Source organism: Microtus pennsylvanicus, chromosome 8 (assembly GCF_037038515.1).
Source record: "Microtus pennsylvanicus isolate mMicPen1 chromosome 8, mMicPen1.hap1, whole genome shotgun sequence".
Taxonomy (NCBI): Eukaryota; Metazoa; Chordata; class Mammalia; order Rodentia; family Cricetidae; genus Microtus; species Microtus pennsylvanicus.
Window position 1 is genome coordinate 19579785 of NC_134586.1, and position 22768 is coordinate 19602552.

The 22768-nt window shown below is 41.6% G+C and overlaps 1 protein-coding gene and 1 pseudogene across 2 annotated transcripts; both read right to left on the reverse strand.

Moving 5' to 3' along the window:
- Positions 1 to 5548: 5548 nt before the first annotated feature.
- Positions 5549 to 20143, reverse strand: LOC142855952 (C-type lectin domain family 2 member D11-like). 2 transcript variants are annotated; one of them, XM_075982627.1, is made up of 5 exons: positions 19882 to 20143; positions 11508 to 11639; positions 8794 to 8969; positions 8120 to 8226; positions 5549 to 7160 (listed from the first exon to the last, which is right to left on the reverse strand). In XM_075982627.1, the coding sequence occupies exons 1-5, from the start codon at positions 20054 to 20056 to the stop codon at positions 7016 to 7018; spliced, it is 735 nt and encodes a 244-aa protein (XP_075838742.1). In that variant the 5' UTR covers positions 20057 to 20143; the 3' UTR covers positions 5549 to 7015. The 2 variants fall into 2 exon arrangements, with proteins under 2 accessions (XP_075838742.1, XP_075838741.1); XM_075982626.1 differs by having other exon boundaries at positions 8794 to 8972.
- On the reverse strand, positions 15823 to 17521 carry LOC142855703 (kelch repeat and BTB domain-containing protein 2 pseudogene; annotated as a pseudogene).
- Positions 20144 to 22768: the final 2625 nt, after the last annotated feature.

The window sequence follows — 22768 nt, forward strand, 5'->3', positions numbered from 1 at the left end:
GAGGTGTGGATTAATAATTTTATCTCAGTCTCTCCCCTTCCACATGACTTTATGTGTGTTTTGGATCCCTTACACTATCTCCACATGTATTCCTTTTTAACCAAGAGGAGGTAGTGGCTACACCCTGGTAGAGTTTTCTGGGGTCCCTACTGGTGATAAGATCAGTTCATTTCTTCTACTGAATCAATAACGTAATATTGACTTCAAACTTGAGTTCTTCCATTTTTGAAATGTTACTTTGCATAATATATACCATGCACTGAAAGAAATCAGGAGATTTTCTTGTGAACATTCACGTTGTTAGTGGCCAGCAGAATTATTGTGTGGTGGCAGAAGGGCAGGGAATCCTCCCAAAATCTCTAGTGACTTACAGAAAGGAAATCCACATGACAGTTGGAAGCAAATATAGATGATAACGTCTCCTCTCCCAACAAAGTTTGTCCTCAGGGTTAGGGACACCATTAAGGGGTTGATTATTATTTGTATAGGATTGGAGATTGGAGTGGAAATTAAATTGGCCCAGAGATCTCATAAAAAAATAATAATAATAAAGAGGGAAAATTGAATGGGGTAATAGGTAGATTAGTGTGAACTTACACTAATAATAATAATAGTGAATAATAGAGCAAATACTGATAGGATATTATTTATAGACAATACATTAGCACAGATTTTTGTATATTGATATAAGCCCAAATTATGTTATATTGAATATGTTCCTATATCTGTTTACAATTTTTGTACACCTATGTGTTACAAGACTGGTTAGTTAGTTCTCAGCCACTTGGCTCCAAAATAGTCACACAGAAACTGTATTAATTAAATCCCTGCTTGGCCCATTAGCTCGAACTTCTTATTGCCTAACTCTTACTTCTTAGTTTAACCCATTTCTAGTAATCTGTATATCACCACAAGATCATGGCCTACCAGCAATTTTCAACATGTCTATCTCTGGTGGCAGATCCATGGTATCTCTCTTAACTCCTCCTCCCTTCTCCCAGTATTCAGCTTAGTTTTCCCTGCCTAGCTCTGTTCTTCCCTGCCATAGGCTCAAAGGAGTTCTTTATTCATTAACCAATAAAAGCAACACATAGACAGAAGGACCTCCCACACCATCTATGCAAAATTATTTTGTCAGATTGTATGCATGAATGTTTCTACCTCTAAGATGTTTTGTATATTGATACAATTTTAGGATATATTTATTTTGTTGCATTATAAACTTCTACCTCTGATCCAGGTACTTATACATTGTTTACATTTTGAGGTCATTGTCCTCATTTACTGCACAGTTGTTTAAAGATTGTTTAATATTCTGATATGAAGTCTTAATCTTTAAGTTATATAGGTATTAAGTATTATAGGTCAATAGTCATTCATATTTGTTATACATATACTCAGACTAATTAAGTTCTTTAGATACATAGAGCTTATATTCTGCATTGATAGGTGATCTTCAACCACTTCAAAGATATGGAGAACATGGCATTTAAATAAGTTAGGCTTCTGTTGACATGAGACATGATTGCTCCCAGCAGCACCAATCTATTTCAAAGGAAATGTTGGAAACTCAAGCCACTCCACTTGGAGTTTATTTTCTTCTTGGCACAACTGGCCTTTGGGCAAGGAACTGCCCAAGCCTCGACCATGGACAAAGTACATGGTGTCCAGAATGGACAAGAAAAATACAGGAAAAAATGCAAAACCTTGGCAAGACAGGGTAAAATGGTTCTGAATTTTTTTCCTGACTCTGAAAATGGTCTGTCAGTTACAGTAGGCCTTAGCCAAAGTTGGTTGCTTCAACATTGCAAATGAGACTTTGGGTGATTGCTCAGGCAGCCAATTGTCTCTGTCATTTGTTGCACATTTTGGAAGTTGCTTGTTTATTGGAAGTAATATTATCTCCCTTCTCAGGCCTTCGATGGGGTTGAAGATTAGTCATAGTTACCTTCCTTTTATGATCTAGCCAAGGCATTTCTAACACAAGACTTAGATTTGTTAGGAAAGAATGGTTATTAAAATATTTAGCATATGCTCCTTGCTTATATTGTTTATGCTCATTGTAACTCTCATCTTATACTTGATATCTATTCCTAGTTTATATAGGTTTGTATTGGGTTTGGAACTCTCTAATTTAAACAAAATGGGGAGGTGCTATGGAAGCTCCTTCAGCCAATAGCCTTTAAGATACCAGCCTACTTGGGCATGGAATCTTATACTGTAAATGCAGCTATAAAGCCTGTGCTCACTCTCTTGCTCCCAGCTGCTGGATTGAGTTAGTGTTCCCCATTTATTCACAGAACTGGCACTGGGCAGGTCAGAAACCTCCATCAACAGAATGGAAAAAAGTGTGGACAACTGTATCCTTGTAAAACCTGAGAGAGTTTGGAAAGTAATTCTAGACATGAAAGAACACAGCTAAGCATGGCTTCTTGTTAGTATTATTTTCTCAGGTGTCTGTTTGCTAGATGTGAGCACATCTCATTTAAGAGAGGCTTCCTGATGTAGCGTTAGCTGGAATAACTTTCCAGCCCTTTTAGAAAATATCTGCCATGAAGCACTTAAATGGTGATTATGAATAGCCAACAGCATGCTTCTTGTTGGTGACAGGGACCTTGAAACTCCATAGAGTTGTGACAATAAACATGGCTCTTGCCAGTACCTCTGCCATGAAGCTAGACTCTGTCTGGTTTTCCCACCTATACTTCCTGCCTGGCGAAACAGGGTTTATTTAAAACATGATTGACAGAATACAGACAATTTTCCCACACCACTTCCCCCTCTTTAAAAAAAAAGGAAAATATTTATAGTTAATTTTTTGGGAATGTGGGTGTAGTATTTAAGGCTACTTTTTGCTGGTTGGGGGTGCTGATAATCTTATGGGGAACCTAAAGAAAATTTAGAGTTATGATTACGTCCTGACTGAAGTATCCTGTGAGGCTTGGTCATTTTAAGCAGCAATCTGAAAGTGTTTTGGATGTAGAACTCAGACATCTGGGCGATCTCATTTTATTGGAGATTTTTTAGGTGGTCTTCCTTGATTGAACCTGATTTTTTTTATTTATAATGAATCTACAGCGTTTTCTTTTATTTTTTGAAACAAAAGTAAATCCTCTTTTCCAAAGTAACATACCTTTTGACTTTAATTTTGAAGCCAAGGTACCTATCTTGGATTAATTTATCAGCTTTTAAAATAAATATATTTTAGAAGCTGTAATTTTCCCACACCAAAATCCAAAATGGCTTTAAATGTATTACTTGATATAGCAGTGGAAGAAGGCATTCCAGGTTGTTAAGCTCCCATTAAGGTTTCATTCCCTTTTCTGGGATCTTGTAATAATCACCATTTACCTGATTTCTTTATTATAACAAAAATGGGAGAATGCCAAGGAAAATTATAAGGCACAATGTGACCATTTTCCAGCTGTTCCTTACTAACTGCTGAGTTACTTGTATTTTTTCCTCTGTCAGGGCCATTGATTCACTGACACACGTTCATCAGATTTCCAATTTATAGAGTTTGCATGGAATTCAATGACTCCTTGTAAAAATATCCTAAACCTGCTGAGTGAGGCCTTTGCTGTGGAGACAAAGAAGACATGTGTCCACTATTCTTCTTTCCAAAATCTTGACTTGGCAACAATCCTTGTTAAAACATTTGATCACTACTGAATTGGGACTGCATAAGTTGACTCCATCTGGCTCATAACATCTTGTCCCCACAGAGTTGAAAGCAGGTGGAGAATAATATATGGTTGAAAAGTTCCTTCATGCCCTTCTTCATCTCTCCAAGTTAATTTATCATTACTTTGCTGAGGACTCTGTAACTGACCAATTCCTTGCAATTGTGTTATGGTACATTATTTAGGCCAAGCAAAAGCCTTTGATTAACAGTGATTACAGACACATCTGCATCCATGTCCAGAAAACTAGAAAAACTTCTTCCATTAATAAACAAGTTTTTGCTGCAGCACCAAGTTGAGCATATACATTAAAATTCAACTGATTATCTCAATCTCTATAATTACCTTTTCCTGCTAGCATGTTAAAAGTAATAAGAATATTTTGAGCCCTACTAATATTAGCTGTAAGTTCACATTGCTCAAGGAATGATTTCCACAATAAATAATCTCCTCCAGACAAACAATCTCTAGCCAGTTGTTTCCAAGCCACAAGAGGCAAAGCTTCAGTTGTTATTGTCTCCAAAATTGCTTGAGTATAAAGGAGCCATCAGCCTGTATTGAGAACAGGCAATTATTAACTCTTCAAGTTGCTTGAAAGGTATAGATGTGTGGACTCAACTACATTTCCTTGAGCATCCTGCTGTTCTATACCTCGAAATAAATCAAATCCTTGAATATCTTCTTTCTTGGCTGTTCTCCTTGTAATGAGATAATAGTCAAGGTCTGTCAAGAATTTGCAGACTTCTGGACCACAGCAATCATAGGAAATTTCTTTCCTCAGGAGGATCTAAATCTGTCACCTCTGAGGGAGAAGGAGAAGCAACGCTCCTTTGTGAGCTTCTCCATGAACTACTACATGAGCATCTTCACAAGCTCCTTTGTGAGCTATTTTGCAAGGAAGAAATCTAAACTGCTTCCTATTTTCTTTTATTTAAAGAGCTCATCAGATACCTCAGCCCCTTAGGATAAGGCTGTTCTACAACAGTCTTAGATCATTTACATAAATGTTCTTCAACATTCGTAGTTAAGAGTGGAAAACCTGTATCATGACATGTAGGATCTCCTTTTAGAATTTTATCTCATCATCAGAAACCTATCTTTTGAATTATATCTCATCATCAGTATCTGATGTGACATCATTATCAGATGATTTTACAGAAGCATCTTTATTAAGCAGTTCCTTCATTGAAGGAGAAGTCTTATTTTACTTTTACTTAATTTTCGGAGCAATTTCAGTCTTTGGGGATGAAGATCTAAACTGTATTGAATAAATGTCTAGAGGTTAAAAATATCTACAAGAATTTTCTCTAGACCATGCTCATCATAATATTGCTATATTTTAACTGGAATACACTGCCAAGGATCTGCATCTAAGGTTCTTGCTCAGGAAACCAAGGACAAATCTTTTCAATGAATTCCAAAATTTTACAGTTGCTGATGCCCTACCTTAGCGTCTTTGGCTTTTAAAATATCTTTAAGGAAATGTACATACAACTGTTTACTATTTCCTTGGCCCATAATTATTTTTACACTTATACTCAAGTTACTTCTTATTTAGCTTTCCTGCTGCACAGCTAACCTCATTTTATTATTTACACTGGGTATTGACTTACCTTTATATTTACTACACATGACTCCTGGATAAGCTTGCACAGTTCCACTTTTCTGAGCGCACTCTTAACCTGCTGTACCCATCACATTAATCCCATGCTCAGCCCACTTTGGGTGTCACATTGTTGGACCCCGCTCCAGCAGGAATCAACAGGGGCTACCTGGGAGGAGGGTGTGAGGTTAAGAAAATGGCAGATTGAGAGAAACCAAGACAGAAATACAGGATAGACCAAGAGGACTGAGGTTCCTCCAGTCCTGAGTTTATTTCTTAATCAGTATATATACTAATTACAGGCAAAAGGCAGAACAACAACAAAAAAGCAGTACAGTCGGTTAACTGCCTCCCCACATTGTCCTTGTTCATTTTCTGGATTAAAAACAAAAATCAAAACAACAACAACAACAACAAAAAAAAACACTGGCAGGGTGGTAAGCAGCAGCCTGGATCTCTTGCAGGCTCTGCCCTTTGACCACCCTGGTTCTGAGGAATGGAGGGATGTCCAAGGTGGAGTATTGCTTTCTAGGTTGGGCCTTTTCAAAGAATCTCCATGGTGTGTGATGCCAGCAGATGCCATGTTGCTGTATGTGGTTCGTGATACAGCTGGGGCTGTGCTGGTGTTGTGGTTCTATCTGGTGCTGCAGGCTGTGCTAATATTTTTGGATCATGTTACTGGAGATCATATTGATGTCCCTGGTCTGTGCTCCCACATGGGGTTATGTTGTTGTTAGTGGCATGTGCTGTCCAAAAGGTAATGTTGAGATGCTACTGGGAGCCAAGTTGATACCATGGTTCCTATTGCCAACAGGGGCCTTGTTGGCCTCTGTGATCTGTTCTTCCACTGGAGGCCATGTTGATGTTCATGAATTTTGGTCATGGTCTGTGCTGCCAACATATTGGCATCCCTTGTTTACTATGCCATCGGGGTGTCGAGAGACACCTATTTGGGGTGACTTCTGCCACGATCCTTGCCATTGGGGGTTTGTATGCTCCAGGGTAGGAGTGTGAGGATTGGAAATGTTAAGTAGGAGGAATAGAGATATATTGTCTAAGGTTTCTGTTCTGCCTGGTTCACACAGTCTTTAAGTACCAAAGAAATCACACAGAGGTCTACATTAGTTATAAACTGATTGGCCCATTATCTGAGGCTTCTTATTAACTCTTATAACTTATATTAGCCCCTTATTCCACTTTATCTAAAGGTCAGAGACTTTGAGGATGCTCAAAATTGTGTCTACACATCCTGTCCTAAGGGTGTGGTTACTTGGTTCTTTTGACATTGAGATGACCCATACAGGTAGATCAGGATATTCAAAAGTCAGGATATTCAAGCATATTTCTGCTCCTACTTTTGAAATAAAAGGTTTGACCATGGGAGTGAGTGCCTTCAGGATACTTGGTCTAGGGTAGGCTCACTGCCTAAACAACAGAATGCTATTGACTTGATCGCTCAAAGTATTGAAGCAAATAAATGTGCTACTTGTCCTTTGTATGATGTTAAAGTAGTCTTTTTTCTTCTTCTCTCTTGTATTGGGGTATAAAAGTGTATGGAAAATTAAACCTGGACAAATTTTCAGTATTCACTGGAACTCCCTCCTGGTACTTTCCTATGTTTCCTGTTTTATTATTTTTACTCACATCTTTGTATTCTTTACTAACACTTCTAATCCCCATGTTCATACCATGGTCAGTGGCATTTTTGTCAAAGTTGGTCTCTGGCACATTACACAAGTTGTGAAACTACTGGACATGTCCAAATATAGCTGTAGGGCTTGCTACAAATCCACTTCTTAAGTGTGTAGTTCCTGGCACTGCTGATTTTTTTGTCACTCAGGTAGGCATATTTTTCTTTTCCTCGGATGAGAGTCCTAAAACAAAAAACAAACAAAATTCCTGCAGAGTCGGCCACTGCATTCCCCCAGTAATGATATCTCACTCGTGTCCACTGCTTGTTTATAGCACGAATCACAGAAAAGCAGAGGCCATGAGGAATCACCAGCACTAGTGTTACACCCAGTGACTTTTCCATTCTTGCGGTTCCATTTGGAGACCACATCTTTCTCACTCATCCATTTTGAACCCTGTACTGTGTGTACAAAGCATTTGACTGCTGCCCTCTGCCATGTTCACATGAACTTCACTCAGCCATGGGTAGCATCTAAGGATGGTTTTCAATTTTATCTTGACAAATTTCTCACTTGTATGAAAGGGGGAGAAATTGCACTTAGTAAATTGCAAAGGTCTTTTATAATGGACATTCACCATTCCAGAGAAATGAAACTATTCAAAATGGCTATGCTGACATCCAGTGCTGTCGTGGGTGCTCTTTGATAATGAGATTTTAGAGAAGGTTTCCAAAGACCCTGGAGTCTCTGCTTCAGTGACAGGTGCAACTGTGCATACATCTGTCTGACAAGTAAGTCCTGTCCAGCAGTTGTGCAGTGACTTCCTGGGGATTCAGAGCCCTTAGTGGCCATCAGCAGTTCTGTCTGCATCCCACAATGGCAGTTAGTAGCAATGTTAGATTCCAAGTGCTGATAGCAGACAGCATCTACCCCAGATGCCATCATCAGGATAAAGATTTGGAGAGGAACAACACTAGGTGACTCTAACACATGTAAATTTGCCGGGATGTGGAGTTACTGGGGACTGGCTGTTGCATGTAACACAACCGGTGCCAAGGCACACCTCCAGCCCAAGGGTTTATTTTTCTTCTATACCAGTACACTTAAGTTCACATGACTCAGCCTTTTATCTCTCATAGCCACAGCTCACACACATCACAATACATGAATACAGAAGAAAGAAAAGAGGTCTAAACACATACAAGTTGTTATATTCAGTGTTGTCTGTCCACATCCAATGGTGCTCTGATGACTCTCTGTGCAGGCCAATCCAGTGGTCAATTTGCCCCTTGTATCTATTCAGGAAATTCTGTCAAAAAACATGGAAAGCAAATATATGTGTCTCTCCACATCAGATACCATTGAGTGTCTCCAAACTACAGCCTCCTCTCAGCATGGCAGCAGGTTTGAACTGATGGTCATTGACTTTGGAGATTAAATAACCCTCAATCAGTTCTCAGTAGATGTATTTCACAGCCATAATCCACAGTACACTAACAACCACCCTTCCTTCTGTGGCTGACATGGTCCCTTGTTAAGCCTGTATTTACAATTATTAACAGTTGCCTTCTTAAGTTTGCAACACCCGCCAGCTCGGACAAAGACTTACATGACCACCATGTTTCTCTATCAAATGTATGTCTGGCCATGCAGGTTGACTATAAGCACTACAGGAGAGAATGTCTTTGGAGTATCTCAGGGTGAAAGCCAGATGGGTTAATATCATAAATGGCACATACTAATATGTGCCCCCCCTGCCATGATACCTGTATGCCTGGGATGGAATCCTCCCTCATGCTGCAGCCTTAAGGTCCCTATCTCAAGGCAGTAAATATTCAACAGAACAAACAACAAACCTACATTGATCATTTCTTACCAGCTCCTCTTGGCTGTCAAATTTAGCTAGTTGGGCCTCTCTTGCCATGCAGTAGTTATGGCTGGCTGTCTGGTTATTCGTGTCTTCAGAAAAATAAAAACATTTATTTCCAAATCCAATCCAGTTTCTTGGGCAAACAGCATAGGTATTCTTGCTTGAGACCTGTTCTGTCTTTCCTGCTTTTGTAATGACAAAATAAAGAGAACTCCTCACTTCTCTGGATTTAACTATGATCAAATACTAACATACAAACATGGCATTGGTTTTTCAATACCAAACTTTGATTAAGGCCTTCCTGTTATCAGGTACACTTACATTAAATCCACATGAATGTATGCTGGCTCTCCTTAGAGACTGTCAGAATGGCAATTATCAACAAACTTCACTGTAGAGTTCAGAACTCTGCAGAAATAGGGGCACTAATTTATTGCTGGTGGGATTATAAACTGATACATCCAGTATGGAGGCTCCTTTAAAAAGTTACAAACAGAGCTATGCCACTCCTGGGCATATATGAGAGAACACGACATCATAACACAGAGACCTGCACATCCATGTCTGCTGCCCTGTGTACAAAAGCAGCAAAATGGACCTGACCTAGATGCCCATCAACTCATGAACAAGTAATGAAAATGTGGTACATGTGTAAGCAGTAAGTTAATCAGACATAAAGAAAAATTGATACTTGTAGGAAAGTGGGGGATCTACAAAGTATAATATTAAACAAGGTCACACAAAATCAGCGAGAAATAGACCCCATACACTCCCTCATATGTTTGTCCCAGCCTGGGATACACAGTGTGACAGCTGTGACTGAGGGCATGGTGTAACACGTAGACTGGAGAACAAGGAGAGTGATGTAAGGTGATGAGCAACGACAGGATGCAGCAAGGGCATATAAGCCATGAATAGGACTATAAAGAGCATTGCTTTTCTAGTTTCAGAGTTGCTGATGTTTTTTTCTCATTGTGGCCAATAAGTGTATAAAAATATAAATATAGTGAAAATCTAAAACCATAACGAGTGTTCCATGGCTTCAGAATGTCTTTTCTAACTGGGTGGAAGTTCTTTGAGATTCACAGGGTTTGAGATTTGGCCAGTGTTGGAGTGGCTATGCTAACGGAGCAGTGTGATGTGTTCATTTGTGAGTCTATCATAATAGAGTGATTGTGTGTGTGTGTGTGTGTGTGTGTGTGTGTGTGTGTGTGTGTGTGTGAGCTCTGAATGTGCAAGCTTTCAGAGGACTGCTTAGAAAAACAACAAATATTTTTTTCATAACTTTGCCTTTTTCTTCCTTTAACACACAAAAACGACTGCATGGCTCTTTTGAAGTGCTACTGAGCTTTGAAATAAATTATTTGATAAGAAATATTAAATACTAGAAATCATACACATACACACACTTATTTTTGGTGGAGGTAGATTTGCTGTAGATGTTCCCTGTTCCAATAATCAGTATCACGAGGCTTTAATGACAGGGACAAACACAAAAGGCACTGAGGGCGACAGCCACTTCTTTTCCTCTGAGTCTTTGCAGAGATACATGATAGTATAGGTTACAATGACTAAGTCTTACCGGAAAGTTTTGTCCATGTTTAGACTTGTGTATTATTCACTGACGTGGTTAAAGTTGATTTTATTTTGTTTATTGAGACAGGGTTTCTGTAGCTTTGGAATCTGTCATGGAACTAGTTCTGAGAGGCCAGAATGGCCTCAAACTCATAGAGATCTGCCTGCCTCTGTCTCCCAAGTGCTGGGATTAAAGGCGTGCGCAACCACTGCCCAAAGTTGATTTTATACAACAATATCCTGTAACATTTACTCCAGCTATGGCAGGAAAACTGTACAAGATTTTATCACATTATTTAGAACAGTCTAAAACGAAAAGCTTGGGAATCACATATTTCTGGAACATTCTATTTAGTATTTTCAGACCATGGTAGAAGACATTAAGGGAAACCATGAGTCATGGTTAGGATGAGATTTTCTGTACCTTCCCCAACCATATTACTCTTCACTGCCTTCACTGCTCCTAGCTGCAGCAGCTTCCTTGAGGCTCCTCCTTTGGGTTTTCCTTTCTTTGTCCTCTGCATTGAATTGTACCAACAGGTAGATATATGTCTTCTGCAACTCTCTCTAGTGGTTACTAAATGTCATCTTCCCAGGCCTCCTGTGCACACCACAGCCTTTTCTGAAAATTCTTCCCAAGTTCCCAGAGAACAGGAATTTCCGTGTGTTTCTCTTAGCCCTTCCCACAGTGCCTGGCTCACAGTGTTCAGTAAGTTGGTGTATGAGGTCCTTCTGTCTATGTGTTGCATTCATTGATTGAATAAAGAAACTGCCTTGGCCTTTTGATAGGGCAGAATGTAGGTAGGTGGAGTAGAAAGAACTGAATTCTGGGAGAAAGAAACTAGAAAGAGAGAGCCTCCATGGAGCTGCCAGGTCAGACATGCTGAATCTTTCCCAGTAAGCCATGCCAACGTGGTGATACAGATTAATGGAAATGGGTTAAATGAAGATGTAAAAGTTAGCCAATAAGAGGCTGGAGATAATGGGCCAAGCAGTGATTTAATTAATACAATTTCTGTGTGATTATTTCGGGTATAAGCTAGCCGTGCCAGACAGAACAAGGAGTTCCATGCTCCTTACAACAAAATGTAACTGACAGTGTGGATGTGGACAGAATGCTGCAGGATCTGGAGAATGTCACTCACCTGACAATGACAGAGTCATAGAAAGTGCAATCACAGCTCCAGTGAGGACAATGATCACTGCATAGCAGCAGTAAAGGCTAGCAGGAGACACGGGGGAGACAATTCTGAGACATTTTTCTTGGAGCTTTTTACCTGTAAAATATAAACATAAGAATGCCAACTTGGAGAATTTCTTAAGGAAAGTTAAAGAAACTTAGCACAAACACCCACTTTACAATTGCCTACAAGTATCTGAAAGAGTGCTGCAAACTCCTTTCAAAGAAGGCCCTGGTCCATAAAGGATGGCCATGGTGGAAAGAAGACCAGAGATGCCAGAAACACAAATTCCCAGGGGTCTTCTAGTTACTGAAACTGAGGGTGAATCAAGAAAGTGCAGAAACTTAAGGGAGTGAAGATCACAGTGAAAGACAACACCAACAATTGGCTAGATTTCTCTCCAGAAAGTGCTCTGGTTAGGAGTAACAGAAACATTAGGGAAAACTCCGTGTAATTAGATCCATTAACACACCAAGGAAAGAGGAAAAATAGAAATATCAGTGCATAGCAAAATTACATGAAAATAGGAATTAGAGCAACTTCCTCAACCCGACAAATGTTATCATCAATTAAACACAAAACAATAAATACAACTGCAGTCTGCTTCATTCCCAAGGGTGCAGTTATGAATGCTTTCCCAGCAGTCAGGAGCAGGAGTTAAATTTCTGCTCTCTACTCCAGGACGACTTCACAGGAGGTCCAGCCAGGGCAAAGAAACAGGGTCATGAGGCTAGAGAATGCCTCAGGAGTTAACATCACTTGCTGCTCTTCCAGAGGACACAGGTTCAATTCCCAGCGCTCACAAGAAAGCTCACAACTGTGTCAGCTCCAGTTCCAGGGGACTCATCGCCCTTTAGAGGCACCAGGCCTTCATGTGATGAACAAACGTGCAGGCAAAAGAGCTATATACATAAAATAAGATGCTTTTTAAAAAAATTGTATTGCTTTATAAATAATACCATTCAAATTTTCCACTTCCTCCCATCCTCCCACTCCCCCACTCACCCTCCTCCGTACCACTCCAGTCCTAAGAGAGGGAAAGATACCCTTAAAGAAAGAAAGAAGGTTTACACATCTTAAACAGATGAAGTGTTTCTCATCACAGATGACATGGTTCTACCATAAAAATTTTAACAAATCTACAAAAGACTACTGGATGTAAAAAATGAGTCTACAAAAATGTATGACACAATGTCAGCATGGTGAATTTAGCTGCATTTTCCTGTCCAATGGGAATTAATGTCTAAAACAACACCATTTACAGTAATGCCAAAACCCATAACATATAAATCTAAAAAAGTTCGTAATCAAAAACTCATTTAAAATTATGAATAAATCAGGACAAGGCTGGAGAGACAGCTCAGTGGTTTTTTCTTGCAGAGAACTTGGGTTTGATTCCAGAACCCACACAGTAGCTTACAATTATCTAGAATTCCAGTTTCAGAAATCTGACACCCTTTCCTAACTTTGGTGGGCACTAGGAATGCATGTGATGCACAGATATTTATGCAGATAAAACACCCATATGCATAATTTTTAAAAAATAAAAAAGGAAAGAAATCAAGGCACATAATTGTTGCGGGATATTTGTTCACACTAGCATTCCAAGACTGCCAATAAGGTTTAATATTGAATCAGAGGTGCAACAGGCAACTACCTGACCAGAATTAGTTGAAGTTTTGAAGGAGCAAAGATATAAATAGAGAGACATTGGAAGTAGTAGGAAGGGACTGAGAAAGATTCATGAGCCCATTTGGATAAGGAAAGAAGAGAGAGAGAAGTTCACTGGTTGCTTCTCCATTGCTTCTCTGATCAATCAGGTTTTCTGATAAGTACAAATAACCCAGTAGTGAATAACTCCGCTCATATGATAAGTCAGATCAGGACAAAGTACTAAGCCCAGGTTTATTCTGAGGAAAACATACCCGGGTAGTCCAGGAAAGAGGACAAGCCACATGGGGAATTACATGGGCCAGACCTTAAATATCCTCAGGGGTGGAGCCGCTACTTGGCAGGTTTCCTTTGGGCAGGGTACGGATCCAGGGAAGATCCCCAACAGTTGTTACTCTATTATCTGACTCCCAAGTTTTATCCAAAACACAACAATATAAGTAAATGCTATATAATAAAATAAAACACTCACTATTGCTCATATGTCAACAAATCCTAAACAAGTTTATACATGTAACACAGTTTCACTTCCGAGGGTGGGGTGTGAGAGTGCTTTCAGAAAAAAAAATCATAGCATCAAACTTATGAATTTAAAAAGAAACTAGAAGAGCCAAAAATGATTCTCAAGAACGGTCGAATTCAGAGAAATCACACTGCCTAATCTCATGATTTATGAGAACAGGAACAAATACAGCCTGGTACAAGCAAAAGACACTAGAACAATTCAGCAGGAAAAAAAAGGCTCCAGAAATGATATTAAACACTCATAGTCAACAGATATTTAACAGAGATGAGTAGCTTTTGGACAGGAAAGGGTAGGTCACTCCATCCAGCATGTGCTACTGAAACAACCTGGTGTCTGTCTGCTACAAACAGGATTGTAAACCTGAGCACAAAGTTCAATGTTGTAAAGTCACTGAAATTTTATAAACTGGGGAGAATGTTTGTGAACTTGTCTTGGGCAAAATCATCTTAGATTCAAGAGTAAAATCGCTGTCTAAATAACAGGAGGTTGAATAATTAGATGTTGATATGAACTTCATGATTTTCCTTTAGAAAGGCAAACCTGTGCAGTCACTATGAAGCTGGTTGTCCAGGAAGTGTATAACACAGTGATGTGCCCCCATCCTACCCACATACTTCATGCTGAAAAGGAAAGCCTGCATTTAAGGTTCAAGAAAAAAGAAAAAGAAACATTTATGTGAATGTTTGTAGCAGTTTTAAGGATCACTGTAAAAAATGGAACATTTACAATCATTCAATCATTCCCCAAGCTGATGACAAGGTACACAAACCCTCTCAACACAAGAAACAAGTTGGACACAAGCCTGCACTTGCCTAGTTAATTTTTAACTGATTATATACAATTTATTTAATAAATAATTGTTATTCAAAATACAGTGCCAGAGCATTTGAGCATGCCAGCAATGTTTGTCACGAGGCACCTGTGTTCACATTGCATTGATGGTGCCCCGCAGCTGCTAGTGGTTCCTGAGATTAATGCCAGAGCAATGCTAATGTCTGTCCTCCTGCACACTCAGTGCACACAATTCCTGCATGGCTCACCTTCCTGCCCCACCCCTCAAACATACACACATCAGGTTAAAAAAATAACACCTGAGAGATACCTATACACAATCACTGTACAGTAATGCTCGTTATTAAATTAAGATGTAATGACCTGGTTAATTCAGTCTAAACCTCTTTAAGATGGAGAACAACATCGGCAGCAGGTGGTTATATGCATGAGCCAATGTTAATGTAAAACAGAAGGTGGAGACATTTACTAATTAAAGTTCCACAATGACCAGCACAATGAGGGACTAGCAATTCATTTCCAAGCTCACTTACAGGTCCACACCTGGAAAGTGGCCAGCTGACTGGACAACCTGTATTCTAGATGGACAAGTACAGGCAGTGGGAAGGGAATGCATGCGCCTGGGAGAAGAGTGAGACTGGTCCTGCAGTCACAGCTTCCCTGTGTGATGGCACAGACACAGAGATCTTCCTCAGCAACAGTACAGCATTGGAAAGACGTCTCTAGACTGACATGAACATTAGTGTTAAGTGCAGCTGAATTATGCTAGAAAAACTATATTCCAGGGCTTTAGAAGTACAGGAATATCAATACATACACTAAAATAACTTCAGCATAATTTTGGTATTACACTAGCAACAGGAAATTCCTTTAAAAAGTGAATTCTGGACTGTACATACACAGGGCTAACACGTTACATAATCCAGACTCTTATGCTCACATGATACACATCAAAGTCTCTCAATTATCAAATAACCTATTTCATATTACAGAAGCAAATCTTTCTGTATAACACACAGATATATATTTACTGATGCAAATATTGAGTAGGCCATAAAATTAAAATGTATCAGAGATAGATTGTTATGTACTCATACTTAGTCCTTTTATATCCTCCGGTTAGCAAAGGATATCACTAATCCCGCATGTGCACCCCCTCAACTCCCCTATACAGGGGGAAGTGCAACCATTTCTCCATCCAGTTCAAACTCCTCAGTTCCATCTGGTGAAAAAAAGTAAGCTGGTGGCTTCCATGGAGATTTTTTAAGACAGGATAGATATTTTCCCGCAGTGCATTGAAAATCTCTCCCTAGGTCTCACAGTACACGTTCAGATATGTGCTGCCACAGCGACCACCGATCAAGTTCCAAATCATACTGGCAGGTGACATATTTAGTTCATTCATTTAATTGGGTTTCTCGCATAAACACACAAAGAGAATTTGAAATCACAACAGCTCTAACACAGGGACCAGAGTACCTTTCAGCAGGGATGTTGGCCGCCATCTCCCTTTCATTTTTATTCACATCCTAAGTTTCCAGTTACCGAAGACCATCTACAGTGCCAGAGAGGACTCCTATGCCAGAACTGGTAGCAATATGCAACCCCCAATAGAGAAAATTTTATGGCCAAAAGCTGCAGCTGAAGCAAAAGATCTGAAAGTCTGCCCCACGGCCATCTCTACCCACAAGTCAGACCTCGGAAAATAACAGTACCTGAGGTTCAATGTCATCACATAAATGCTGTCATGAACCACAAAGGCTGCTCTCCACTGCCAAGCACACGGGAAGGGGCTCCCCACTGTCCACTCATCCTTCTCAGTGTTGTATCTTTCTACAGTCCTCGATTAAGTTCTACACCAACACTGTCTCCTCCAATTGCATAGATACAGCCTTCACAGCAAACCAAAAGTGGCTTTGTGAGGATGAAGAGCATCTGCGTCTTTGGAAACCAGGTACTTTGTTGGGCATCACACCAGTAAAAGAAATTCACAGTTCAGAAGGCAGTCTGCAGTTTCCCTGTCTTACTGTGTTTGTTTTTGTGTTTTTCAGGGGCAGCTGACCCCCTGCTATGTAAATATCATTATCACGGGTTACAATTGCCCCAACCTTATGCAAATCCGCTGGCAGGCTGCATAACTTGGAAACCTTTTCTGCCTGAGGGCTATAACAGACAGAAGAGTAAAGACTACAAGGGTTTTCTGATGATGCTTCAATGAAAACCATCATCTCCTCCTTAGTCATCCCAAGTTGGTTTGAAAAACTTGGCCATAGACTTATAAAGACCTTGAGCCACAGCAGGCTTATCGCTGCGTGGGAGCCCCTGGAACCAAGCTCTCTGTGTGACTTCTGAAAGTGCATCAATTCTGATTTGGCTAAAACCGAAGACAAATACTGGGACCGTGAATCTGTGTCATACTCTAGCCACAGCATCGCAGCTTCTTGAGCTGTTTCTTCCTTTTCTGCATTTAGATTGCCACTGCTGAGAATGTCTATCGGGAGGTCGTGGGGCAGTTGCAACTGCTGAGAATGTCTATCAGGAGGTCGTGGGGCAGCTATCTGAAGGCTTCTGGTGGACACGCAATGAACTCTTGCTCCACCATTCTTTCAGCACTCTACTTTAGCTCGTCACAGCCAAAGAGATCAGCAAAACTCATCAACTGAACACAGCTCTCTGCATTCATTTTTTAATTAAATATTCCCGACAACGCTATGATACATCTTCTACCTGTAGGAAGCAAGCTGTTTGCTGGAGCTGCTCTACAGTGCTGTCATTTCCTGGCAAGTTCCTCTTGTGTGAGTTAGTTGCCACACCCACATTCCTCAGGCTGACGTGCCTCTGCCTGCTTTCCCTTAGTCCAGATCATGCCACTCCACCAGCCTGCACTTACAGGGATGCACGCATAGCAGGGGCCTGACTTAGCATGAACCCAAAGCACTAGCTCCCTTCCACACACTTCCTGGATTGGCCTACCGCCTGTGCCCACCATGCCCTAGTCCACTCCTGCAGCCTTTCTGGTAGCTTCCAGGTGCCCAGGGCTGCCCCCACCTTCATCTGGCCCACCACACCCTTTACTCTTGCCTAGTTCTTACACCACTTTACCAACACAAATGTCCCAAAGGCTTCTGATTCAGACGTTCCTGTTCCTATACTAATCAGCAAGCTTAAAGGCAGTGGGCCACAGAAAAGTCTCCTTCCAGCTTACTTTGAAAAGAAACCCGAACTGCCACAACTTGCTTTCTCTTCTCACTTTTCAACAAGTTTCCTGCCAGCTTTTCACAACTTCTTTGTATAATGTTTGACTGTGTTGTGCTTGCATGCTTCTGAACTTATAGGCTTCCTTGTGATTTCTAGTTTTGTATCATGCTTTAAAAAGAAAAATCTTTCCAAATCCGAGAAAATAATAATATAAACTCCTATCTGATTTTAGCTAGTTCTGCCTGATGAGCGGTGATAGGCTTTCAATGCCTGACTAATTTCTCTCAATCTGTCACCCAGGTTCATCCATGATAGCACCAAAGGCATCGCCCCATCGTCTCTTATTGCTGCATAATATTTGGAAGGATGGACCACAATTTTCCCCATTTATTCACTGATCGATGCAGGTTGGTTCCATGTGCTGGTTACTGTGAACAGTGTTATAATACACAAGCAAGTACAAATATCTCTTGGGGAGGTAGAGAGGAAGTAGACAATATTTACAATAAAGTGGTGTCAGATCTGGTGTTAAAATGCTCAGTGGGATGAGTACAGTTCACAATAACACAGTGTTTCTAAAAATAGTTGAGGTGATTCCTAATATATTGATCACAATGAAACAATGAACGTGTTAATTTTAATTTGTCAATCAAAACACACATCCTACTCTGACCATGAAGAAGCTGCCATCTTGGAAGTTCTCCATCTTTATTGCTTAGTCATGGGCTCTCCTACGGCCTTCATGGAATTTATCTGGCCCCTAATCCCTCAGAAGTACTTGGTTTTGCTGAGAAACAGTAGTATTGTTCATGAGCTTTCCCTTTTGGCATTAGTCAGAGGAGGTGAAAGCATCAGAGAAGCTGCAGAGAGTTTGAGAGAGCTGGGTCCCCAACTTTCACCTAAGTCAGTTGCTTTATGGACTTCTGCCCATTGTCATGAGAACTTGGCTGCAGTTTTCAGCCCATAGATAAGTTCAAAGAAAGAAGGAAATTTTTACTTTTGTAATTTCTCCCAGAATAGTAGGTGTTTTGGCTACTTTGAGGAATAAGTGACTTGGTGGTACCTGAGGGGCTACCCACAACTCAAAACTGGGGACAGCAAATCAGACCGAGACCTGCTGCTCTACCATAAAGAGGGTGGGTTCTTCAGTCTTTTTGAGAATTTTGGGTAAGAGGTGGGGGCACTTTAGGTGTGCACTGAATGGCAGAGACATGCCTGAGCATGCCCAGGTTCCTCCAACCAGTCCAGTAGAAATCCAGACACCTACTTTGCTATAAAAACTCAGAAGGGCTGTTCAGCAAAGCCCCCCCCCCACCTGGGGGCGTGGGAAACTGACAACTGTCTCCAGAATGCCTGCTTCTGCAGTGCTTCCTCCTGCTTCCTGTGGCCCTGTTCCCTGTATCTGGCCTTGGTGGCATTAAATTCCACTCCTCACTGATCAGTTTACTTGATGATCTTTATGAGATCACTGATGATTTGATTTTATGAACGCAATGATGATTACTTAGATCAATGATTTAACTGGACCTTCTCGGTTAGGACAATAAAGATGGGTAGGGAAATGGTTTTGGTTATTTGGCTACGTGTTCCAATAAGAGATACAAAAAAGGCAAACATAGACTGAAAGTCAGCCTCCTTTTTGTTAGAGGTGAGATTTGCCAAGGAAGGAAACTAAGAAGGAAGTTTAATGCACTATCGACCCATGAATTCTGCCTCTGGAAAAACAGGCTGATGATCAAGAAAATTTTGTCCGTGCACCCAAGGTAGGCCAGCGTTCCTTGGTCATACAGCTTACAGAATTAATTACAGGCACCTTGAAGAAACAAACTTATGAAAAGAAATTAAATGACGCTATTGTGTGTAGGGGAAAACTGATGGTTAGCTGACTCTTTTTCTGTAGAGTCTTTGCGATGCACTGTGTGGATGCAGGAATGGACTGAAATGCCCATGGTCCACAATCCCAGAGACACACTGCTCTGCCCATGAACCCCACAGCCACCTTAACCAGGCCTGCCGCCCATCCACAAGCCTTTCTGCCCAGGACACTTCTGTCTCAGGTAAGTCTTTCCCGGAAGGAGCCCCACCTCAGATGCATGCCCTGTGCCTGAGGCTCGTGACCAGAGTGCCTGCGCATAGCCTCTAGGATCTTACCTCCTACCGAATGCCGCTCTTCGTTGTTCCTGTTGATGGACGCTGGCGGGTTCTCAACTATCACCTCCTGCAGCTCTTCCTCGTCCCCGTTGATGGACGCGGGCAGGTTGTCACCTATCTCATCCGGCGGCTCGTCCTCGTCGCTGTTGGACAAGCCGCCTGAGTCCTCAGACATGAAGGGCGCAGCGCCTGGCTAAACACTCCTTCACTCACGAGGCTCTCGGGATCAACTGGCCCTAGTCTCTGGCACCGACCTGTTGTATCCTTGGGAGCAAGGGCGGTCCCGGAGCAGGGAGGCGCTGCAGCGGACCAACCCTAGAGCATTTCTCATCCTCCTCTGCAACCCTGACTCAAGCTTCTCGTCGGGCCACGCCCCTCTGCCCCAGCCTCAACCTGAACCCACAGCAATGATCAAAATTTCCCTACCCCCAACAACAAGCAGGCAAGCAATATGCAAATAGCTCCCGGGGAGCGGTTGTGTAAGTGAATTCCAGGGGCTGAGGTGTAGCTTCCACCGGAATAACCACCTTGACTGTTAAGTGAGATTTTTGTCAGGAGCCTTGGGATCATTTCAAGCGCCCTGTCATTTGTCATCCTCACAGTTCAGCTTTCTCGGCCTAAGAAGATCGCTTTTTAGTAAAATGGGAAGGGAAAAAATGTAAATATGTAAACCTAGATAAGAGTCCATGCAGACAAGTTCCTCAGCTGAACACCTCAGTGCAGGCCCTGCCGAGCTCTCCAGAAGGAAGTCCCCTGAGCACACCTGGGCCATAGATCTTGTAGAACACTCAGGAAGAGTGGCATGTGGGCCAGCCCCTGCACGACTAAGGTGATTTCAACAAACAAAACCGGATGACAATATTCCAGTGCCAACAAAGTTGTAGGGTCTGGCTGTAGAATTTGTTTCAGGCATTTTGAATGGCACGTTTACTACAGATGATAACTTTCTCTCTCTCCCTCTCTTCTTCTCTTCCTCTCTCTCCCTCTGTTCCTTTCCTCCTCTCTCCCTCTTTCCCTCTCCTCCTCTCTTCCTCTCCCTTTCTTTATATTTTGTTTCGTTTTTCCAGACAGGGTTTCTCTGTTTAACAGCCCTGGCTGTCCCAGAACTGGCTCCATAGATGAGGCTGGTCTCTAATTCACAGAAGTCCACTTACCTCTGCCTCACAAATGCTGAGATTAAAGGATTGCACTAAATATGCAAAGTTCCCCAAAAGTCAAAAAGAAGACAGAGTTCCTTATGTAAAAGCAAAGAGCCTTTATTTTATGCAAGTTGGAAACTCGGTCTCACCACATGTCCAATGTATTGGAATAAACAGAGAGGCCTGAACTCAGTTAGAGTTGGTTTTTTATAGTAGTAAAGGTGGGGGTCAGAGGTTTCTGAGGTTCAGGACTCATGATTGGCTGACATTTGTCGAGGGGTGTCCTGGTGAGTGTAGGTAATCCTATCTACAGGGGTTAGAAAGTTAGGCATTTCCTTTGGATGGTCTGTTTTTGGATTGTGCTCTGGTAATCTCAGTTTTTTGTCCTTCGGTCCTTCCTGCAGCCAGGTATTGCTTCAGGGTAAACTACTGAGACTCAGGCCTCTATTAAATTTACCAGTGGCTAAGTCTTATTCTGGCAGGTGATAATGGTTGGAAGTAAAGAACTTTTGGGTGATCTGTTCATATTTAGCTTATCATGGCTGGCTCCTACAATTCAAAGGAGAAAAGTGAAAGTAGCGTAAGGAGGAAGAGGAGAGGATTAGAGTTCTCAAGGTTTGTTCCAATAGAAGGATCAGCAAACCAAAAATAATTGTGGGGCTGTGTGGACCACGGACAGACTTTACATCTTTCTTCCATTACCTTGAAATGAAATAGCGTTAATTCAGAGCTGCCTCCTCTCTTTTTCCCCTTCCCCAAGAAAGGGAACTAACAATCTCTCGGTAAAATTTTAGGATGCTGGCTCTATATTATCTTCAGATGTCATCGCTGTATATTATTCATGTGTTCTTCTTTACCTCCTCATACATGCGCCCTAGTGGAGCCAGAACCTGGTCTATGGATCGGGACATTTTATTTCCCTTGTCCCATCAGTGCTGGGATGCAGGCTGCACACTGCGGTGGTCTTTCTCAGGGGTGAATCACAGGTCTCAAAACTCAATCCTCAGGAAGCTGCAGGGGCCACGACACTGGTACATTTCTCAGTGACTTCTAAGTGCAGGACTCTGAAAGAGGCCAGCTAAGGCTGGGAAGAGATCTCAACACAAACCCTAGGGTGTGAACACTTGTGGTCCTTGCCCAGTGGAGTGACAGCAGTGGAACCAAGGATGATGTAGTCACAGCTCCAGAATCTTCCAGCAGCTAAGTCTCATCTCAGAACTGACCTCACCTCACAGCAGGGCTACCAAATTAGGAAGCCATGTGTGGATTAATTCAAGGTGGAGGCTGAGTGCTCATGATCCAATCCCCCTCACTGACTGCATCCATCAGCAGAGAAGGAGCCTCCCCCACTTGGCTTTTGCTGGGCACTAGACTTCTGAACACAAGGACGAGCCATATAGCAATATACCCCTTTGCCCACGAGTGCAGGTTATATGACTCCTGCGGTCGGCTGTAGGAATGTATCACTGCTGGGTGTTTTAAGAACCAGGGTGTAATTTCCTTGATTTTTATGCCAAAGCAGACAATGCTTTAGGTCCTGCCATCTTCCTGTTAGGCAAATCAGAGCCTCCAAACAACCTCAGTGGGCACATTGTGTGATTCCTATATAGTAGAAAGGATGTCTCCAGTCTCCCCACCTTCTCCTCTCCCTCCTTTACACCCTCTCTTCCTACCTCCCCCCACCTCTCTGTCTCTCTCCACTTCCTGTTTGAGTATGTGTGTGTGTGCAAACATGCATGCTTCTGTAT